The sequence below is a fragment of the Apodemus sylvaticus genome, chromosome 2 (genome assembly GCF_947179515.1).
Source record: "Apodemus sylvaticus chromosome 2, mApoSyl1.1, whole genome shotgun sequence".
NCBI lineage: Eukaryota > Metazoa > Chordata > Mammalia > Rodentia > Muridae > Apodemus > Apodemus sylvaticus.
The window spans coordinates 14,894,330-14,915,669 of record NC_067473.1 but is presented as its reverse complement, the minus strand read 5'-3'; the positions used below and the strand labels follow the sequence as shown (position 1 = coordinate 14,915,669).

Here is a 21,340-nt window from a genome sequence, read left to right as displayed (position 1 = left end):
AAATAAAATTGAATTCTCATGCTAAATCTGTCTTTTCATTCTAAGACAATTTACAATTCCAGTTACTTTGAGAATGTGCCACTGCTAAAATTTGAATATCATTCTTTCCAAAAGTCTCTAAAATACCCCCAAATGATGTCAGAATTTTTAGATTTCAACTCTATTCCCATCATCTCATCAGTGATTTTAAGAAAAATTTAATAGCTAGGCAACCTTCCACTGTCTGAAGGAAAAAAAAATCTAAAACTGTCGAGTCCAAGAGAAGGTTTAGCTGAAATAGAGAAAAACATGTTGTGGGTGAAATGTATTGCAGCATCTTGAGATTTCTGATCCAGATGTGACAGTATCAAGACACTAACATTGACAGAAGAGAGAAATGAAAAGGAAAAAAAAAAAACATTTCCCTTGCTTACAGAGCAACCCTTTTCCCTGGCCTTCTAAGGAGGTGTAGTCTATGATAGTACTCAATCCACGCCTTCTGTACTGAGATTGTTCTCCATTCACAGAAAATCAGGGTTCCTCAGGCTTAATGTTAGACAAGTTTTGTCATATTTCCTATCATTTTTCAATTTCAATTCTGTATTGAGGAAGAAGTTCTGATTTACCTTGTCTGAAACTATAAATATATAGTTGATGATTTGATGATACATATATATCATAGACCATATACCATATTCATGTACATGTAAATGTATATGCACATATACATATACATTCTTGCACTCTACTTCAAATATATTTATTGTTCTGGTAATGTCAAGATGAAACCAGAGAAGATAGTGATAATTTATGTCATGTTACATTTTCCAACCAGCGATTCTTGCTTAGCAGCAACACATTTTGTTTTGTATTAATATTGAATGTTGTTAATTCATTGAATCTCAAGACTGAACATCAATATTTTAGTGCTTTAATGTGTAATTTATAGAAAATCTCAATGTGTTAGACAATATAATAGCAAACCCACAGATTCTATAACTAGATTGCCTGGAGTCCCATTTTAATATTAGATTATTATTTATTTATTTAATAATATTAATATAGATTATTGATGAAGGCCTTCTTATTCCTTCTCCATAGTTTTCAATCATAGACAGAATAAGCATTTTCTTACCTGTTTTGAGAGGTTAAATGAGTAGTGTCTAATTACTGTCTAAAACATAGTAAATGCTATGTAAATACTTGTCATCAGTATGATTTTATGGTATCCGATTTTAATGTGTCACCATTTCTAAGTGAGATGTAGGAAAAAGAGCAGGCATTATAGAGATACAGATGAGAGCAAGACTCAAAGGGAGGAGAAGATGGGAATGAAGCTACTAATGGTTCACTTAGACAACTGACTGGTCAGTTGCTAGGACACAATCTTACAGTCTGTGTCAGTGGGGTTGGAGCGTTCTGAACGGCAGCAAAGCTTAAGCAGAATCAGAGCTCACTTGTGTTTGTGTAGCAGCAGCATGTTGAGTAAGTGAAAGGAAGAAGAGAACAGAGACATGATGCTAGTAAGTAGTATCTAGACCAGGAGATCAGGCATGGCTATCTCAGAAGCCTCAGCTCTTCCCACTGGACTCCATGTCGAGATCTCTGTAATTACCCTTGTCTCCTCTGTTGGCCTTCTGTGTGCCATCAGGCCTCCTGGCTGCATCTTTGCCAATGATGTAGCTTCCTTTTATTCTTCCTTGCCTTGCTGAGCTGCCATTTAGCTTAGCAGTGTTTAAGAAATGACGGAGAAGTTTGTTGGTGAAGACAGGCTTAGGAACTAACAAGGAACTTCACTGCTTTTCATTACTTATAGCAGAGCAGAGATGATGGCCCTAGGAGGCTCTGGCGTGGATTATCTGTGTTCTGTCCTTACCTCCTGTAGTATTCTCTTCCAGGAAGACAATAACTATGACTTCCTGTGAAACAAACTTACCCTCTGGATAGCATCAATTTTAGGTTAAAACATAAAATTTTATTGTTTTCCTTTGAAACATCAAAAATATTTTGTTATGTAAACTATATTTTATACAAGGAATATTTTCTTTATATAAACTATGTTTTATGAAGTCACTATTTAACCAATATTTAGCAATAATCCTTTAGTTAAGAATATGTTGGAAACATATTTTGCTCTCTAAATTTCTAAATCTAGCCTTGTTTTGTTGCTTTTGAGTTAAAATTGCTTTGTGTAATTTGGATATCTGTACTTATGACTGTCCTTAGAAAATTCTATTTTAAAAAACTATACACAATTTTCTCATTTGTTCAAGGTTAAAAAGAATCATGTAGTTTAAATTTAGTTTTTGATTGAGTGGAAGGAAAGCATTAAAATATAATTTGCATATGAAATTTTAGAGGCTAATTCACATTAATGATAGCAATTGAGAAAGTTTTGCACCATAAAGGAGGGCATTAATCAGGTCATTGGTGTTTGTGTAATGGGAAAGTTCTGTTTGAGTCCAAATACTTTGGAAAATAAGCCTTTCAAGTATTGATTTTATCTGGAGCCTCAAAGATCATAATCATGACTTATAAACAACTTGGATAATGACAGTCATTATAATTAAGTGCAAAGGCAAAAGCCCTAGGAGTGATAATGTGTGTGAGGTTAAGGACTACCATTTATAAACCATTAGAATTGTTTTAATGTGTTATATTCACACATTTTTCTCTTAATGATATTTATGACATATATAATTTAAGTTTATAGTAATGATTCCTTTTATTGTACATAGATAAAATATATAGACAGTAAAATCAAATTATAAAGCATTTATAATTAAAATATTGAAAATCTTAGTATAACATTGCATGAAATTATAATAGTATCATAGTTGTATGCTTTTGGTCTAGGTCTATGAATATAGTTTATGATGGCTGAGTCATTTTGCTTACTTTTAAGTATAGCAGGCATTTTAAAATAGTTAAATGATCCTATCTTTGTTAATTTGTTTTTGGTCCACTAATGCTGAGTGTATTACAACAGTGAGCTGTTAAATCCTTAATCCCAGTATAATTATGAAACTCAATGGGGAGCCCAGAAAAATGACTTAGTAATTTAATTTATATTTCATCTTATATTCCTGCTTTGATATGCGTGAGAACAGTAAATGGTTGTTAATGTGCAGGGGGTGACTGATTTATACATCAGAAGTATTGTGATAAAATGATGTATATTTAACCTTTTACTTTTTTGTACTTTTTTTAGTACAGAGAATTTGGAAGCAACATTACACCCTGTTGTTTAACTGCCTTTAAAATTGTTTTGTGCAGAAGAAATAACTTAGTTTTATAGGTTTTTTTTTTTTTTTTTGGATGCTAAACTGTGGAGCAGAACCAAAAGACATCCGGACTGCCAAGGCAAATGAACGAACAATTTTCCTTACCAGCTTGGCAGACCGTTTATACATGATGACTTTAAAAATATAACTTTCTATTTTCATTGAAGTCACTTTGTCTTATTTTGTCTTCTAGTTAACTTTTGTATAAAGTCTTGAGAATGTTAAGCTATTAAGACATGCAAGCAAAATCCCTCCAAAATCAACCCCAGAACAACCAAACTTTAAGGAAACATTTCCTATGCATGGACTTTGCTGTAGTGTTTATAAACCAATCTCTTTTCCTTCTCTCGTTAATTAGAATGATTTAATCATTTTTCCTTTGTGATCCTATTGTGATTTACCAGTTATGATTCTAGCAATATTTGGAAGCTGGGGTCACTGTGACTATGCTGCAGCATTTCCTTCCCACACCCTGCCCTACCTGATAAACCTGGAGATTTTTACTTTTCAGTTGACTTTGGTTGATATATTTTCATGTCTGTGGACTGGATCTCTCAGAGTTCACAGTGAGATCTTTTTAGCTGGATTGTCTTTATAAGGAATGTGATAAAGGTGCCAGTCATCAGATGCTGAATAAATAGACAGTCTAAACCATGGACTCATGTGACATTCACTGGCTTTGTTCCTTGGATTGCAGTAAGAGAGCTAAAATTAAGTATATAAATCCTTGTAGTGTTTGCACAAACAAGAATGTCAAGAGGGATTAAAGTAAGAGAAATATCGTCTGATGAAAAAGATATCTGGAAAGGTTTTAGTTCAGAATCGCTTTGCAAAACATGCTTGCAAGAATGGATTTATCATCTTTAGAATAATTGCCCTGAGTAGATTTGCTCTAGGACCAACACTTATTCCGAAAAATTTAGAAACAGTATTTATTGTCATGACCACTACATGATACACTCTCTTGTTTGATCCAAACTGCTACAGGCCTGAGGTTTTACATCATATTCAAGACAAGTTAGCCTGTATAGTTTCATATACTTACTCATAAAGCATTATCCTCCAGGGGCAAGAGACAAAGTTAGAAATAGCAGGGAACAATGTCTCTAGGTTAGGTTCCACTAGCAGCAATGCCTAGAAGCCTCAGGAGACACTGCTAAACAGTAGATGATTTCATTTAAGGAATCTCAAGCCCCCAAAATCTTCTGTCTTTAGACAGAGGAGCAGGCTGTCAGAAAAAATATCTGAATTTTAGCCAGAGAGACATTATTTTCTTTTCCCTGACCAGTGAACAAATTTCCCTTTTACTTTGTATAAAATTTTGTCTCTGTCTCTCCTACCTGATTGGAAAGATAGTCTAGAATAAAAGTCATCAGAAGATAAATAGAAATGTTGAAGAGATTTGCCATCAAAGCAGTGAGTTTGGAAATAAATCATTAGGAAGATGTAAGAGCATATGTAGTATATGTACTCAGAATACAGTTTAAAGAAATCATCATTTTATAATAAAGTGCATAAGGAAGGATGATAACATTTGAAGAGTTGCTTTATCTCCTAAGTATGTTAAGGTTAGAAGGCATTATTCTGAGTTACTGATGATCTTCATTCTAATTTGTTCATATCAATAAACGAAGTCATAAAATGACAGACATACAGAAATGAGTTTTTACCTTGTTTAAGATGTATACATGTACATATGCTTATATGTATATGAAGTATATTTATACATATTTTAACACATAAATTTGAAGAAATTCTGAATCCATAGTAATGTCATAGTAATCAACTTGGTAGAATAAGTTTTATAAATCATTGGAGAATATTTCTTAGGGAATTTTTAAGAATATATAAATGAACACTAGATTGGATAAAGATCATAAATACTGGAGATTCATTTCTAGTATCCATACCATCAATGCTTTTATATTATGTCTTGATTCATTGCATGTGATCCACTGATGTGAAAACCCGGAACAGCAACGATAAGATTTTACACATATGCTTTATGGTTTTTGTTTGTTAGATTTTATTTTCCAAGATGATTTTCTCCTCTGAGTTACATTGTTCTTTGTCTTGTCTTCTTGTATACCACCGCCAACTACTACTACTACTACTACAAAACAAAAAACAAACAAACAAAAAAAACGGGAGTCTTTCATGTAAGGTTTATATGATGAACTGTGAAAGGTACAAATAAAATCCGATACTGAGTAATTGTCTGCAAGAAACTCTTGGAAAATTTCGAGGACCAGCCAAAATTCAAAGCACAGAGTACTCGCTCAGAAGATAATAAACTTTGTCTGTCTGTCTGTCTGTCTGTCTGTCTGTCTCTGTCTCTGTCTCTCTCTCTCTCTCTGTCTCTCTCTCTGTCTGTCTCTCTCTCTCTCACACACACACACACACCATTGCCACTGTTTTGTAAATTCTCAATATGACTCCTACCTCAAGCCTGGATCAGGCTGTATCCTGTGTGGCAGACATGATGAGCCCCCATCCACTTCTGGAATAGAATCTCTTTTTATGGTACACCAGTTTTCAAAAGAATCCTTAAATCTTAAACATAGATGGGATTCAAATACAAGCATCAGACCTCAAAACCTAAACTGCTTAGCAGTTTGGTGATTGGTGAAAGAAAGCGAGGCAGCAATGTTTCTATGGGCACCGGCTCTACTGAGACACGAGTGAGTGCAAAGCGTCTTACCCCTGGCTTTACTACGCAAGGCTTACCCTGTATAGGCTGCCTTTTCATTTTTTTAGAAGCATCAGCAAACTTGGTAGTTAAACAGGACTTCTCATTCTTGATTTTGACCAAGTGTTAAATCAAAGGAGATATCTAATGTTCAGCTTGATAATCAAAATGCTTTTGCAGACAAATTTGACTCAGAACCCAGACAGGAACCATGAGAAATCTCAAGGAGACATAGTAGGCACCATAATACTTCCTTAACTCACACAAAGTTAGTTAAGACAAATAGGAGGTAGAGATGTGATTACATCAATTAGAAGTATGAGCACAATTACAATGGTAAGTACTTTATAAGAATATATGCAAGCATGAAAAATGGCTCCAGTAACAAGTTACAACAATGGCCTCCTGCATGGTAAGTCAGATGGCCAGAATAGAAAGGAAGAATGAGTAACTAAAAGTTGGGGAAGGGATGACTTTTAGGCACCTGGTGATAATGGACAATAACTTAAGTAGTGTTACAAACTAAGACCTCTGTGTACACATTTATAATGCAAAAGGAAAAATAAATTCTAATTATCAATGCAACGTGTAGCCTCTTGTAAATCATTTCTATAGTCCATGCCAAAAAAAAAAAAAAAAAAAAAAAGAAAAAAAGAAAAAAAAGAAAAGAGGAGGCTGGGAAAAGATAATGATAAGGGACACCTTTTCTTTTAATAATATTATCATAGAACTTATGAAAAACTATTTGTTTTGTTTTTGTTTTTGTTTTTGTTCATTTCTTTGTTTGTTTTCCTTTTGTTTCCTTTTTTCTCAGCAAAGTGCTAGATACCATTAGCAAAGAGTAAGAAGTGTTTGGTTTTTCTCTTTGTTTAGTTTAGTTTAGTTTTTTTTTTAATATTCTTTCTCTTTAAGAAAGAAACCAACAAACTTGAGATATCATGACAATTTCTTCAAATTCATGTGGAAGCCAGAAGGGTTAAACAGTTTTGCTTTGTAAGGTCATGCTGAGACAGGGGCTCCTGTCCATGGCTGACCACAAACTCGCTGTATAGCCATGTGAAGCTGTGGTGTCTGACTTGTTATGACTCAGTGATGTGTTTAAGAGCCATCCATTCTTTCATACTCGCCTGTAGCACAAACATTACTGAGCGTCCAGAACATTCTGATTTCTGTGCTTGGTGGTAAAAATGCAAACAAGACTTCAGAAACACAAGGGGATGTTTGTATTGGCACCAGAAGTAGTCTGATTCACCAACACAATTGATGGCAGAGGTTCCAGTGGGTGAAATATAGAGAGAGACAAGGAGGTTCTAGACCAGTGGTTCTCAACCTTCCTAATTCTGTGAGCAATGCTGTTCTTCACGGTGTGGTTACCCACAACCATAAATTTATTTTGTTTCTACTTCATAACTGAATTATTACTACTTTTATGAATCATAATGTAAATATCTGATACACATGATATCTGATATTTGACCTCTGAAGGGGTTGCAATCCACAGGTTGTGCACTGCTGTTCTAGTGTGACTGGCTATGGAGGCTGAAGACAGAAATGAAGTGCCAGAACGATTAAGGCTTGCTATAAAGATTTAGCATGAATAGCTAAGTTTCTTCATCACCTAGACAATTATCTGAAGAAAATAAGGTTTTATTTATCTTTTCAGAAAGTCAAACAAAATGAGAATGAGTTGACTTGTAGAAGAAAATGAAAAAAAATTTAATGAGTTTTGTGTTTAAGTCCTGTTGCCCTAATGATACATTATCTTCAATTTCAGATATACTGGCCCAGCACACCAGTAAAAGTAGAAGAATGTATAATGAAAGGGAAAGATGCTGTAAGTACTGTTCACTGTACATTAAACAAATCTATTCTTGGTTGCCTTGAAAGAACCCAATCACTAAAGTTTTCCTTTCTTTTTAAAGACATACATACAATTTTGTCCATAAAGGGACATTACATTATAATGTACAATCAATACATTATTCTATAAAACTAATGCCAATGTAGAGTTGGAGGAACATAGGGTGCCTTCCTGACTGGAACATGCATTTTTAAAATTCATTTGTTTAGTGTGTGTGTGTGTGTGTGTGTGTGTGTGTGTGTGTGTGTTTTGCTTACATGCATGTCCGTATGTACCACCCATAGTGCTCCCTAAGGCCCAAAGAGATTATGGGATTATCTCGAATTTATAACAGCTGAGCCATCTCTCCAACCCCTAATTGAGCTGTTAATTTATCATATTTTAATAAGCTTGGTTTTATAAATTCCTTACATAAATGTTTTTCTTCTGATAATTTAGGAGAAAACAGTAATTCTAGGAGGTTTGATTTTTGTTTGAGGGGAATAAAAGGAGTCACACTGTTCAGGAGATTTTGCTTCACTTTGATTAAGTAATTAGAAATGCAGGAAGAAAATGAAACACAAAGTGCGAGAGGGTAAGTAGGAAAGATGCTTGGCTCATTTTACAACGCTTCTGGGGTTAGAAGCAAAGTCTGTCCCATTTCAATTCAGAGTCCATGAGGCCCAGGAATGAGAAGTGCTGGTCTCAACGCTCTTCAGATTCTCTCAGACATGGCAGAGAGGCTTTCACATGTAAGGAGTGGCCATCCCTTAGGGAATACATGCCTTGGAGAGAGGCCATAGGTATTTCCTTGAAAGCAAATTTATCTTTGTTCCTGTTAAGCTAAAATATGTAAACGACTGACACATTGTTAGTAACTCCCAGTTCTCTGTTGCGACTGGAGTATAGCCAAGCAGTGAGTCAATACTCAAGCCTCTATAGTCCACACTATGATGCTGAGAATTGAACATCCTCTCAGCCCATGTCAGTCTATGCTCAACTGAGCCAAAATGTGGTCTAAAAGGTTCTTTCTAAGGACAGTGTCAATAAAGGAAAAAGCAGATGCTTCTGGCCATGTGAGGTCAAAAGTCTTTTACCTTGTCTATATGGTCAGATGCTATTAATTGTATGGGGTCACATGCTAAGCAAAATGTTAGGTATATGAGAAGTTGAATAGCTATATCTGTGTGCCCTGGACAAAGTACTCAGTAATGCAGTTCCCACTGTTACCAAGTGCCTTAGTGTCCTGTCGGCCATGTACAGCAAAGTGTATCTACTGGCTTTTCCATCCCAGTGAGCTTATAAGGGAGATTTAAAGAAATCTTGATGTGTTCATTTTATCACTGTTGTGTACATTTATTTCAAGAGAATCTTTAGGACTAAAGGGAGTAGTATTACTTTTATAATAAGTTTTGATGAAATTGTAATGTCTAATTTGATAATAGGTTGTTTTCAAAAATTAATCTGTCTAATTTGGGTTTGAAATAATTTAATTTTGTGTGTGTGTTTGATGTGTATAAAGGAGATAAGGTTGTGTGAATGCAGGTTGAAACATAGAGGAGCTTGATAAATAAATTTAAGTGTGTGTGTGTGTGTGTGTGTGTGTGTGTGTGTAACATCAATTAATGGAAAGAGAGATGATAAATTTAAAAGAGAGCAAGGAAGGATAAATGGGAGAGTTTGGAGGGAGGAATGGGAATGAACAAATGATATAATTGTATTATAATATCCCCAAGTAAAATAAATGATATACAAAGCTGCTGTGTGGCAAAACAGCAGACATTGGTTATCTGGGAAGAGAAGCACTTGCAAGAGGCACAAGTGGGCAAGAAAAGATGAACTTGGCAGAGGCACAATGTCAACAGAGAAAAGCCAGTGCTTCCAGCACTATGAGGACAGAGCGTTTTCACCATGTCTACACAGTCAGATTCTCCTACAATTTTTAAAGTCTTATATAGAAGAAGTCCATCATTTTGTTCAATGGATACATTATTTTTTTTTGTTTTTTGTTTGTTTTTTTTCAAGTTTTTCTCTTTTTATTTATTTTTTTTAATTTATTGATATATTTATTTACATTTCAAATGATTTCCCCTTTTCTGGACCCCCACTCCCCGAAAGTCCCATCAGTCTCCTTCCCTCCCCCTGTTTTCCCATCCAACCCTTCCCACTTCCCTGTTCTGATTTTGCTCTATACTGCTTCACTGAGTCTTTCCATAACAAGGGGCCACTCCACCGTTCTTCTTGTACCTCATTTGATGTGTGGATTATGTTTTGTGTATTCCAGTTTTCTAGGTTAATATCCACTTATTAGTGAGTGCATACCTTGATTCATCTTTTGAGTCTGGGTTACCTCACTTAGTATGATGTTCTCCAGCTGCATCCATTTGCCTAAGAATTTCATGAATTCATTGTTTCTAATGGCTGAATAGTACTCCATTATGTATATGTACCACATTTTTTGCATCCACTCTTCTGTTGGATACATGGGTTCTTTCCAACTTCTGGCAATTATAAATAGGGCTACCATTAATTATTACAAACTCAGTGCAATTCTGGCAAATTTTCTCAGTTTTCAAAGTCTTTGCAATGCAAATAGAAAAAGAATTATTGAAAAGTGGTTGGGGAAACAGTGTGAGGCAAGGCCTGTCTGTCAGAGCTGATGTTTGGTTGTAGGTGAGCTCAACAGTGAATGAGTTAAATGTTGTTCTCTGTAAACTTGAATGTAAAACTAGTGTGCAACTAGGACTCGCTGGAACATGGCCTGTACTCTTCTCTTGTAAACAGAGCTCAAGAGATGCAGCCCACCCACAGTTGACCCATCTCCTATGGCTTCTTTCCTTCTATTGCTGGAGACCTGAGGACAATCAAGAGTTGGCACAGAGTCCATATCTTTATGTACCAAGATGGTTGACCCTTGGACTATAGCATTTTGTAGCAACAAGATCCTCAGAGTAATGTTACCATCAAATGCTATTTCTAGTGGTTGGTTTTATATATTAAAAAAAAATTTCTTCCTGAAATTACATTGTATGTAAATTTATCATTTTGAAGCTAACAGTACTTACTATTTTGCCTATGAAAACTCTGTAGTGCCAAATGGAAACTCCTATACCTGAGGGTGTAGTTTTCTAGTTTAAGAAATAAATGCTAGACTTCCTGTGCTAATGCTCACTCTAGGGATTAGGGCATTTGGGTGTCGTGGTGCAATCTTCATCAGAATTACTTCTGCCGGTTAAAAAACAGAATTACTTCTGCCAGTTAAAAACCATAAAACTACTAAAAAAATTCTGTAGTGCCCTTATGTCTACATCATATATTTTCTTAATAATAATGCTTTTTTCCTCCTAATTACTGACTTTCTAATTTTATTCTGGTTCACTGTTTATATTGTTCTTTTAAAATGTCAGCACTGGGAATACTTTAATTACATGGTGAACAAATTGGATGCAAATCAGTATAATTGAATCATTTTTAATGCATTTGTGATCCTTGTTTTTTTAAACTTTCCTCAATGTGATAGAATATAATGAAATGGTCTACAGTATTATAAAAAGCATAAACATCATGTCACATATCAATGCACATTAAAGTGTGACTCACTCTAGCTTCCTTTTCCCAGGTCATCTTCTTTATTCTGTTCCTTCCTTTCCCTCCCAATTCAGACTCACATTCTAGAATTGAGGGAAAGCAAAGATCAAAGACAGGTTAAACATTTGTTTCCTTCTAACCCTGTGTGTCCCCTTTTGAATCCTCTTTAGAATGAGTGTGCCAATTATGTCCGGGTTTTGCATCACTACAACAGGACACACCTTCTGACCTGTGCTACCGGAGCCTTTGATCCACACTGTGCCTTCATCAGAGTCGGGCACCATTCAGAGGTAAGAAATAGCCTCTAAAAGAAAGGCTGTGCTATTTCCCATGTGAAAGATAACCACTGAGTTGTATCTATTTAATGTACTTGAGACAGAGGACTGATCTCTTGGTATCTTTAAAATCCCTGTCAGCTCTCAACCTGTGAGCTAATTAGCCTGCTGTGAATTTGTTTGTGCAATATTCAACTATTTCATCTGTTTAACTCCTCTGCTTGAAACAGATTTTGCAACATCAACATGTGTTTTCTGCCATGCTCTTACATATATTTTACTAATGAATTCACCAAAATAGAGTATATATTTGTGTGACATGTGTGTGTATGTACACATGTGTATGTATACAGACAGATTCAGAAAGAGATAAACATAAACAAAGAGACAGTCTATATTAATAAAATGTTGCACACTGTACTTCACAATGACACATAAAGCTTTTTGATTTTATAATTATGTTCTTTCCAGCCAGGGGAGGTGAGAAACACAGGAGAAGGAAAAATTTCAAAGTAATAGTGAGAAAGCCATGCATCTTATCCCCAAACATACCCACATTAGGGTATATTTTTTATATATATATATATATATATATATATATATATTAGCAATGACTGCAAATATCATTTTTAAAAGAGGGTTTGAAGTAAATTTTAGTATAAAAAACAAAAACAGCTTTCCAAGGGGGACTAAGTGAACTGAAGGTTAGAAGAAAGCTAGATGAGAACTGAGCTTTCCCAGGGACGGACTGGACCATCAGAGGCACTCCTTGGTGGATGGGCCGAGCTACCCTTGATCAATGGCATGGTCTACGTGGGCTCTCAGGCAACCACCATGTGCCCACTGACACGATTAAACACTATTTCTCTTGGGGGACATTAAATTAAGGAATGACACAGGAAGCCAAGACAGTGGATTATTCATGTGTACTCTGAATCACAATCAGGAAATAGTCTTTATCTGCTGTCACCATAATTTCATTTTCTTAGAGCAAATTTGAAGGAAGTTTAGTTCATTCTGGGAGTCAATCTCCTGCCCCATGCTCTGTGCCTTCAAGATGAAGTTGTGCATGAGGTTGGCATGCTGTGTAGTGGTGGGATTGCCATTGTGCTCTTGATGGGAATGCCTCCTGTGTTCACCACAATGATGCCCTGCACTCCTTTCTGGCGCTGAAGCCTCTTGAGTGTTTCCTCCACCTCTGCCATCTTGGACAGATCCAGCAGCTCTGAACTGCCAACACTCTGCCCAGTTCCCCACCCTCCTGACCCCACTGCTACTTTTAACAATATACTGTCTGCCAACAAGGAGGCATACCTGGTTCCTGTGAGCTGGGTGAGCTCTGTTTTACTCTGCTCATACTTTGTAGCATGTTTCATCATGATTTCATTTAGCGGTATGCAAAATAATACTCTTATTTCACGAATTGCTGCCTTTCATTTATCCAAGAAGGCATAATTGAATATATTTTATAATGTTATCATGGCACATTATATATATATACATATATATGTATATATATATACATATACATATATAATATATATTATATATATATTAAGGAATATAATATATATTAAGGAATTTAAAAAGGCATTTAATAAGGCATTTAATACATCCTACTTATAAAATACAGTGGTGACTGTAATTCATATCTCACAACCATAATATAAAAAATGCCATTCATATTCATTTATAATAATGCTTCTTTCAGATAGGACTTTTACTACTTAATGCAATAGGTATTAATAGGTACGAATACAATTAGTAACATCAAGGCACTTAATAGCTTCCTCCAGAGACTGCACCAGATTGGTGTGCTGTAGGTGTAACTAAATAGTTGTAAATCAAATATAAGTATCATACACAAACACATCTCAATGCACTGCTTGACATATCTTAGAGAACAGACACAGGGATGAAATTGGAGAACTTTAGGCAGAGATATAGAAAGCAGACTTGTGCAAGGCCACATTACATGATTGCACAGCATAAATGATACAATATGCTTACATGGGGACACATTCATATATATTTTCATTGTATATCTGCTATTCATGTGATCTCTGTTGCATTTATTTAAGGCACATTCATTGATCCTTAACTTTCTCTGAGCAGAGGATTCTCAGTGAGGTCTGTTTTATTAATCCTTTCAATATTTTTAAGATGTTTTAGTATATCTATTTTTTCTTTTGATTATAATCAGTTCTTTGAGAATTTTATACAACACACTTTGATCATACTCACCCCTCCAACTCTTCCTTATCCTTATAAACCCAACTTTGTGTCCTAAACTAACAACAACAATAACAAGAAGAAGAAGCAAACAACAAGAACAATAACAATCAATGAAGACCAGTCGCGTTGCCCAAAATGTCTTGGATATGTGTGTCCGAGAAATTGGACTCTCCCTTTCCCATCAGATAGCTCCACAGTTAGGGATTGGATTATGTGCCCACATATCCTCTTCATGCTGGGACATGGTCTGGCCTGTGTGTTTGCATGCTGTCACATCTACCATGTGTCATGTGTCGCAGCCCTCATGTGTCCTAAGGAATCTATTTTTTTGGCAGTCATTCCCAGCCTCTGGCTCCTATACTTTATCTCCAGCAAAGATTCTTGACACTGGGAGAAAGACGAGTGTTATATGTTCCATTTAGCAGTGACTATTTTCTTAGTGTAAGCATTACTTCATTCACATTGAGGTTTACTTGTTATCAATGGCTCTTTTTTGTTTGGTTGTTTTCAAAATAGTATCCATCTTTGCTTTTCAGCAAGTCATCTGAAAGGGAGATATCTGTGACAAACGAATAGCAAAGGTTCCTAGGATACCAAGACATGAGGTTTATGTCTCACCTATGTTTAGGTTTCACAAAATGTTTCTTTGAATAACAGTTCTGCTCCAGTCTGTGTCTTGTCGCTTTCCTGTAGAGGCGTCAGTTTGTGTGCATATATGCTTGCCATCTCAACCATCACTAACTCACTTAACTTTTATTCGATCCATCTCTCTCCTTCCATCATTATGAGTATTCTGGGAATGGAAATCCACTGATCAGGCTTGTGTGACGAAAAGTCATCTCATGCAAGGTTATTTTTGTTCTTGAAGAGCACAGACAATCTACCATGTCCCTTCAACTGAGCACTTGCCTTTCTTTGCTGTCTTAACAAATGGGAAAAATACATTCTGATCACTGGAGGAGCCTCTCTGACAGTCATCACGCCACTGCTCCTCTTTGCTGCTTGACTATAATGATCAGAATTGTCAATTCCTGGCATAGCTGAACTTAAAGTTATAGCTGTCAATGTTTTTCACTGCCCAGTAATGGCTAGGGTCTGCTCATATGTATAACTCACATATCAAATGATTTGGAATGCAATTTATGCACAGTGTGTGGGAATTATAGGACACAACCTCAGGTTTTAGATACTGTCTTCATTTTCCAATTGCCTTTGCTGGTGATTTCTCAGTAAGTCTTCCACACTGGTACTCACCACTACCCTCTACAGGAACTAGGTGGTGTCACAAAAGAAAAAGTTGAAGTCTTTGCTCTTCAACAATCTCCAGTGCATTCAAATAGGTTTTTTTTTTTTCGTGGTTATAGGTTATTTTGTACATATCACATACAAAGTAGAAAATCTTTTTTATTTTATTTTTTATTGTATGTTTTATTTACACTTTAAATGTTATCCCCTTTACTGGTTTCTCCTCTAGAAATCCCCTATCCCCTCCCCTCCCCCTGCTTCTATGAGGGTGTTCCCACCCATTCTCACCCCATCACCCTGGCATCCTTCTACACAGGGGTAGCAAGCCTTCACAGGACCAAGGACCTCTCCTCCCATTGATGCCAGATAAGGCCAAATAGTTTTTGTTAAAGATTTTTTTCCTTACTTTAATCATGGTGGAAAAGTTATTCCCATACAAAAATCTGTTGTATTCACAAAATAGAAGCATATGTAATTAAGCTTAATATCCAGAACACTAAATGTTTGATGTCATATAGTCCAATATGAAAACTCTCCATGTCATAAAAGGAATTTGTAGCGCCATGATAATAAGCCGTGAGAGATCTATTCCCAAAGCACCACTGGGAGTTTGGAGCACTATTTGAGTAAAATGCTAAGTTAACAGTTACCATAGTCAATGAAATGAAATTGAAAGGCTCACAGAGAGTCATTATGGGATGAGGTTGAAAATATTTGACTAGGTTATATACGGAGAAATAATGGTGGGTAAGCCTGAGGGGTGACCTCCATGGCATATGGTGGCACTTGAAAGTTTTCTGAAGTCAGAATCAAGAAGGTGGAATTTTGAGCAGAGTACTGTGCTGACCTGTCTTTAATTTGCATTAATCCAAGCAGGAAAAGATGAAGGGCTCAGAGGTATTTGAGCAGCCCATCATAAGCATCCTGAGTGATCACATGGCGTTTACCAGCATTGCTGTTATGGCCAAGAAACTGTATACAGTAATTTCTCTTTAGATGATGAAGATAAATGAGAATGAGAATTAAAAGCAGTTCCAGTTGTGTTTCTTGTTCACCAAGGAGAAATGCAGCCTTTAGCATAGCAACGCTCAACTATGCAAATGGTGCATTCCTTTGAGGTCATCACGAATGCTCTGTCTGAATTTCTTAGGTTTTTTTCCTTCTCATTCTCATTTACAGTCATATCAAAAATTGAATCTTGGCCAAAATGGATTCATCAATACAGATTTAATTATTGAATTATCTAGGAAGGGGATGATGGTAGTCCATGAATCTCTACTATCCAACTTCAGTTTTATTTCATCTCTCACTTGCAGACTGTTTCATGTATATCCATGGAAACAGAGTGAGAAGAGATGTGGCATAATTTAGGTTGGTATAAATTCATACTCATATAGGAGAAATGAAGATCATGATTAAATCGGTTGGCCAAAATCACCAATCAGTATGCAGGGAGAGCAGTTTTGATTACAGGAAGCCAATTGTGGCTGAAATAATGATAAAATAAACAGAAAACTAATGTCTGCTTAATGGTGGGAAGACTTGCCAGGCAATAAAAGTTAAGGGAAAGGTATGGGCAGGTATAGAAGTACAGAAAGTACTTTTATTAGTGTACTAGATAGAGAACTTAACTCTTTTCCCAAATCAGAGTGTAAAGCTGTCATCTTAGATGTAAGGAAGGTTGAGAAGCAGCAATTGTGTCAGAAACAAATACCAGAGAATATTCAATCAATACGTCTTGTAAACTTGAGTGTTGTAAACTAAGGAATATTTTTCAGGATTGAGACTCAAGCAGGAGGTATAGTTCATCATCATTCATTCCTCACTACTTTGAATGTTGGATTGTGCACATTTAAATTTGTATATAAGTGTGTAATTGTGTTTATGTGCATACACAATCTTCAGGTATGATTCCTTGCCTGGGAAAATTTGAGAAAACAGCTAAAAGTAAAGCCTGGGTTCCCCAGAGTTTGGAAGGCGATGGAGGATGAAAATCCGCAAAGAAAAGTAAGGAGGGAATAGGAAGTCTGGCAGATTATGAGAAGAGTGAGGTGTAGGGAATGATGGAGGATCTGCACTGTGTAAAGCCCCCCCCCAGGGTTGCCAGGCACACAAGGCAAGGAGCCACTTAGAGGTGTGTGAGAGGGAGGGCATCTCACTGTAGTGCGCATGCGAACACCGGCCTTCTAGACCAGAAGACCGAGGCCAGGCAGCTCTTGGATAAGTTGTATCTATTTCTTTGTTTTGTTTATTTTAATTTTAACTTTTATTTAACACAACATATAAGTACAAGAAGTACAAAAAATATAAATGTTGAGATTACTTGGGACTGCAGAGATAGCTTAGTGGTTATGATCAATGGCTGTTCTTCTGGAGGTCCTAGGTTCAATTACAGATTGTAATTAACAGCTATCTGTACTTCTAGTTCCAGGAGAATCCAAAGATCTCTGCTGGATTTCACAGGCATTAGACACGGTGTTAGTATATTCCTATCGTCACGAACTTTATTTTAAATAAGAAACTGTTAAAACTGTAGTTACTTGCCAAACTACATGTATTTATTGCATAGTTTTCATGGGGTAGGATACCAGGTGCTTTTTGGCTGGTTCCTCTGCTCAGGTCTGCTAGGTTGAGATGGTGGTGTTCTGGAGCCTTTGGTTATATTTTGGTTGATACTAGTATGACTTGGATTTCTAAGACTGATGTCTTCATGTTTTTGATAGCTGGCCTCATCTGAGAGAGGTCATAACTGTTCCTTTGTGAGCAGGCTTTATTATAGCGCGGGGGCACACTTCTCTAGGGCCAGTCAGAGGAAGTCATGTAATAAAAATTGTTCAGTGAACTAAATTTCCCATCACCTCTGCAACAGGAAGTAATAGCAATCCAGGTTGGTATTCTCAGCCATTTCAAAGGCTGATCCATCCACCACACACAAGGAAAGGGAATTTCCCAGGGAATCCTTACCTGGGAGTGGAAGTCCTGCCTGACATTGGCCGTGTTCCCATCTTGCACCTGTTCTTTTCATCTTCTATGGACAAAGACAGGGATTGATTAACCCAGATGGTTTTAAAGTTTCTGGGGAAAAGACACATGATGAAGGATTGAAGAGAAGACAGTCTTTTGAACTCTATTCAGGGCTGCTCTTTGTTTTTTACATGGGAAGTTGCATTTTTCCTTACAGGTTTTATGAGGATTATGGGGTTACTATATTGGCCACCGCCAGAATATGTATACCCAAATATGGGAAATTCCAATTGTCCTAAATACCATATAATTTTAAATGTAGACTGCTGTCATGTTTTATAAGTATAGAGTATTTTTTCAGTGTAACTTTATGTAAAGCATATTTATATCTTTTTAAATATGCAGACTAAATTAGTCATGCAAATGTATTTTGCACCAAGGAAAATTAAAAATGAACTTTAGGAATTTCAGCATGTGATTTTGATAAGCTTCTCCTCCTGCAGAGAACAGCAGCTCAATTATTTAAGTTTGTATGTTACTGGCATTGCAGTCACCAGGACTGTATGTCTGCCCCCAGAAGAGTACAGATGTATTGGGAAATATGTTAGAGACAGTACTTGTGACATTTTTTCCAGAGTGCATGAGAATTTTAGAGCCTGTAAATTGTTTCCTTTTCTACTTGTATATACTTTCCATAACTATTCCTATGTTTTAGATATTATCTTGCACTTCTATCTTTGGAAATTCTATTTTAATGAAGCCTGAAAGAATCTATATCTAAAATATTGTAAAAATATGTATTATAAATACATATTTTGTTGTTTGCTTGTTTATTTGCTTTCATACAGGGTCTTGATATGTACCCCAGGTTGGTCTCGAACTTATAACCCTCTTATTACAGGCTCCTGAGGTCTAGAATCACAAACATGCAGCATCCTGGCTGGCAGGATGACATTTTTATCTGGATATGCTTGTCTCACTCGTGTTTTATTAATGTTTGTTTTTTAACATATTAATCTTTTCCTGTTAACAGTTCACACTAAAATCCCACTGCAATATTGATAACATTTTACAATGCTTTTTAAGTTTTCAAAAGTTGATTTGACTAAAACAAGTATTTTATTTTAAACAACTAAAGTTAGTATAATCATAAACTTAATATTCTTTGCATTGTACAAAGAAATATGCCCATCTTGACTTAGAAAATTTTATTATCTCTTGCTATTTTTGTTTATTATTTATTTGTTAATGTTTGGGTATTATCTTTATTACTATCTCTTTTCAACCCATAAAACAAGAGTTCAAATTAATACTTTTGACATATTTCTGTTAGACCTATTTAGTTTTCTATGTTGAGATAAATATTTTAGTAATAGCTTAAAAATAAAGACATGTAATTAGGAATAACTTTAAATTATTGCAGCCACAAACTATATGAATAAAATACTTCTATGAAAATATGTACTTGCTTTTAACAACATTTATAATTTTATACAATTTTTAGATATTAAGCTATTCTTTGTTTAACAGAAATATACAAGTTGTAACTTACATAAAACTGTAGCAATTATATGTTGATTGTGTCTATAAAATGAAAATATTTTGTTGATTTTAGAGAGCATATGGGATTGGCTTATGTAAGTGTACGTAGTGTTCACACTTTCTTACCTCTTTGAAATAAGTGATAGAAAGGTAAATGGGTATTATTTTAAATTCATATTTTATTTTGAGTTTAGTCTATGAAATTTTTGCTCTCCAGTGTAGGAGGTATCTGTAATTCTATGTATAACCTTGATTAGAAAATGTAACGTCTATTAAGAGCTATAAGAATAATGATCATTTGGGACTGCAAAGATGGCTCAGTGGTTAAGAGCCCTGTCTGCTCTTCCAGAGGTCCTGAGTTCAATTCCCATCACCCACATGGTAGCTCACAAACATCTGTAATCTGTTTTGATGCCCTCTTCTGGTGTGCCTGGAGACAACTACTGTATACTCATGTACAATGAAAAATAAATAAATAAAAAACAATTCAACAATAAATAAATGCCAGAAGATTAGTACTGTAAAAGAAAGACCCTTTTCCTTCCTGTTGGCCTTTACAAATATCATCATATGGAGGTATATTGGTTATAACGTTCAACTAGAAGATGTAAACAGTAATTATTTAAGAGAGGTTATACATCTTCTTTATTGGGATGTAAGTCACTTACTACCTTGGTTCATTTGCTGCTTGTATATAAAATCTCAAGACATTCTACATTAAAAAGTAATTAGACCATGGCTGACACTTAGAGCCTGTTATTTCTGTGATCTTTACAATCCCCAAAGTTGTGTTAAAATGTCTTAAAAAAAAAAAAAGAGGTTGCTCCTTGACACCTTCAGCTGCTATAAGTCTCATCAGTGGAAAAATGGTTAAATTTCCTTTCTAGGGGAAAGGAAAACAGGGGTTCCCCTGCTAGGTTTTTGCCTGAGAATGATTATCTTGTTACTGGGGAGGCAGTCCCCACTTTGCGTATTCTCTGTGTGAGGCAGCCAGTATGAAACCTCCTCTCTGCGCCTGGAGCCTGTATTTTGAGATTTCAAAGACAAGTAGGTTGGTGCCTGGGCTGATCAACAGCTGTCCTGTTGGCCACTGGAGAATGAGGGTCCAAAGGAGGCATACACTGAACCAGAATGGTAGCTAATGAAACAACCGACAGGCCCAGTACCCAGGGAACAGGGAGTTCTTTGTTAAGATTTTTAAACCAAAACAATGAATGCATGGAAAGAGTCAATAAACAAATACACGAAAGTTTGCCAGTGCTGACTCCATGCTCACCTCCTTCTGGGCCGTCCTCTATCTGATTGAAGTAGTATCACTCGGAACATCTCCTGGGCAAACACTCAGACCTGCACACATGGAGGAGAAGAGATATATTTCTACTCCAGTCATATAAATGGGTGCCTTTTATATCATGGGAGGCATAAACTCTAAAACCATAAATCCTGAGGTGACAGTGAACCAGGAGGAAAGTGGCACTCCTGTAGCGGGGCATCGAAAGGCCAAGAGAGCGCTCGTGGCTGCTGCCAAGGGAGCATTGTGCCTCAGACTTTCTAAACCGGCAGCCATATGCCTAATTCGGCTCACAGATGTGCCCTGTTGGTCGCAGCCAGCGTTTCGTGTTTGTTTTCTTTTACGGAGCGTACATTCGAAAGAACGCTTGGGTTCACATAGTAAATTGTAATTTCCATTGGACCCGCT

The 21,340-nt window shown here is 36.1% G+C and overlaps 1 protein-coding gene and 1 pseudogene across 1 annotated transcript in view; one reads left to right on the top strand and one right to left on the bottom strand.

The window, feature by feature from the left end:
- Sema3e (semaphorin 3E) overlaps window positions 1-21,340 on the top strand; it is a 234,502-nt gene that overhangs the window by 137,834 nt on the left and 75,328 nt on the right. Inside the window, exons 3-4 of the mRNA XM_052173130.1 lie at window positions 7,727-7,786; window positions 11,551-11,670. Of these exons, the coding sequence (XP_052029090.1) occupies window positions 7,727-7,786; window positions 11,551-11,670 (180 nt within the window). The remainder of the gene's footprint in view (window positions 1-7,726; window positions 7,787-11,550; window positions 11,671-21,340) is intronic.
- Window positions 12,572-12,866, bottom strand: LOC127678291 (dynein light chain roadblock-type 1-like; annotated as a pseudogene).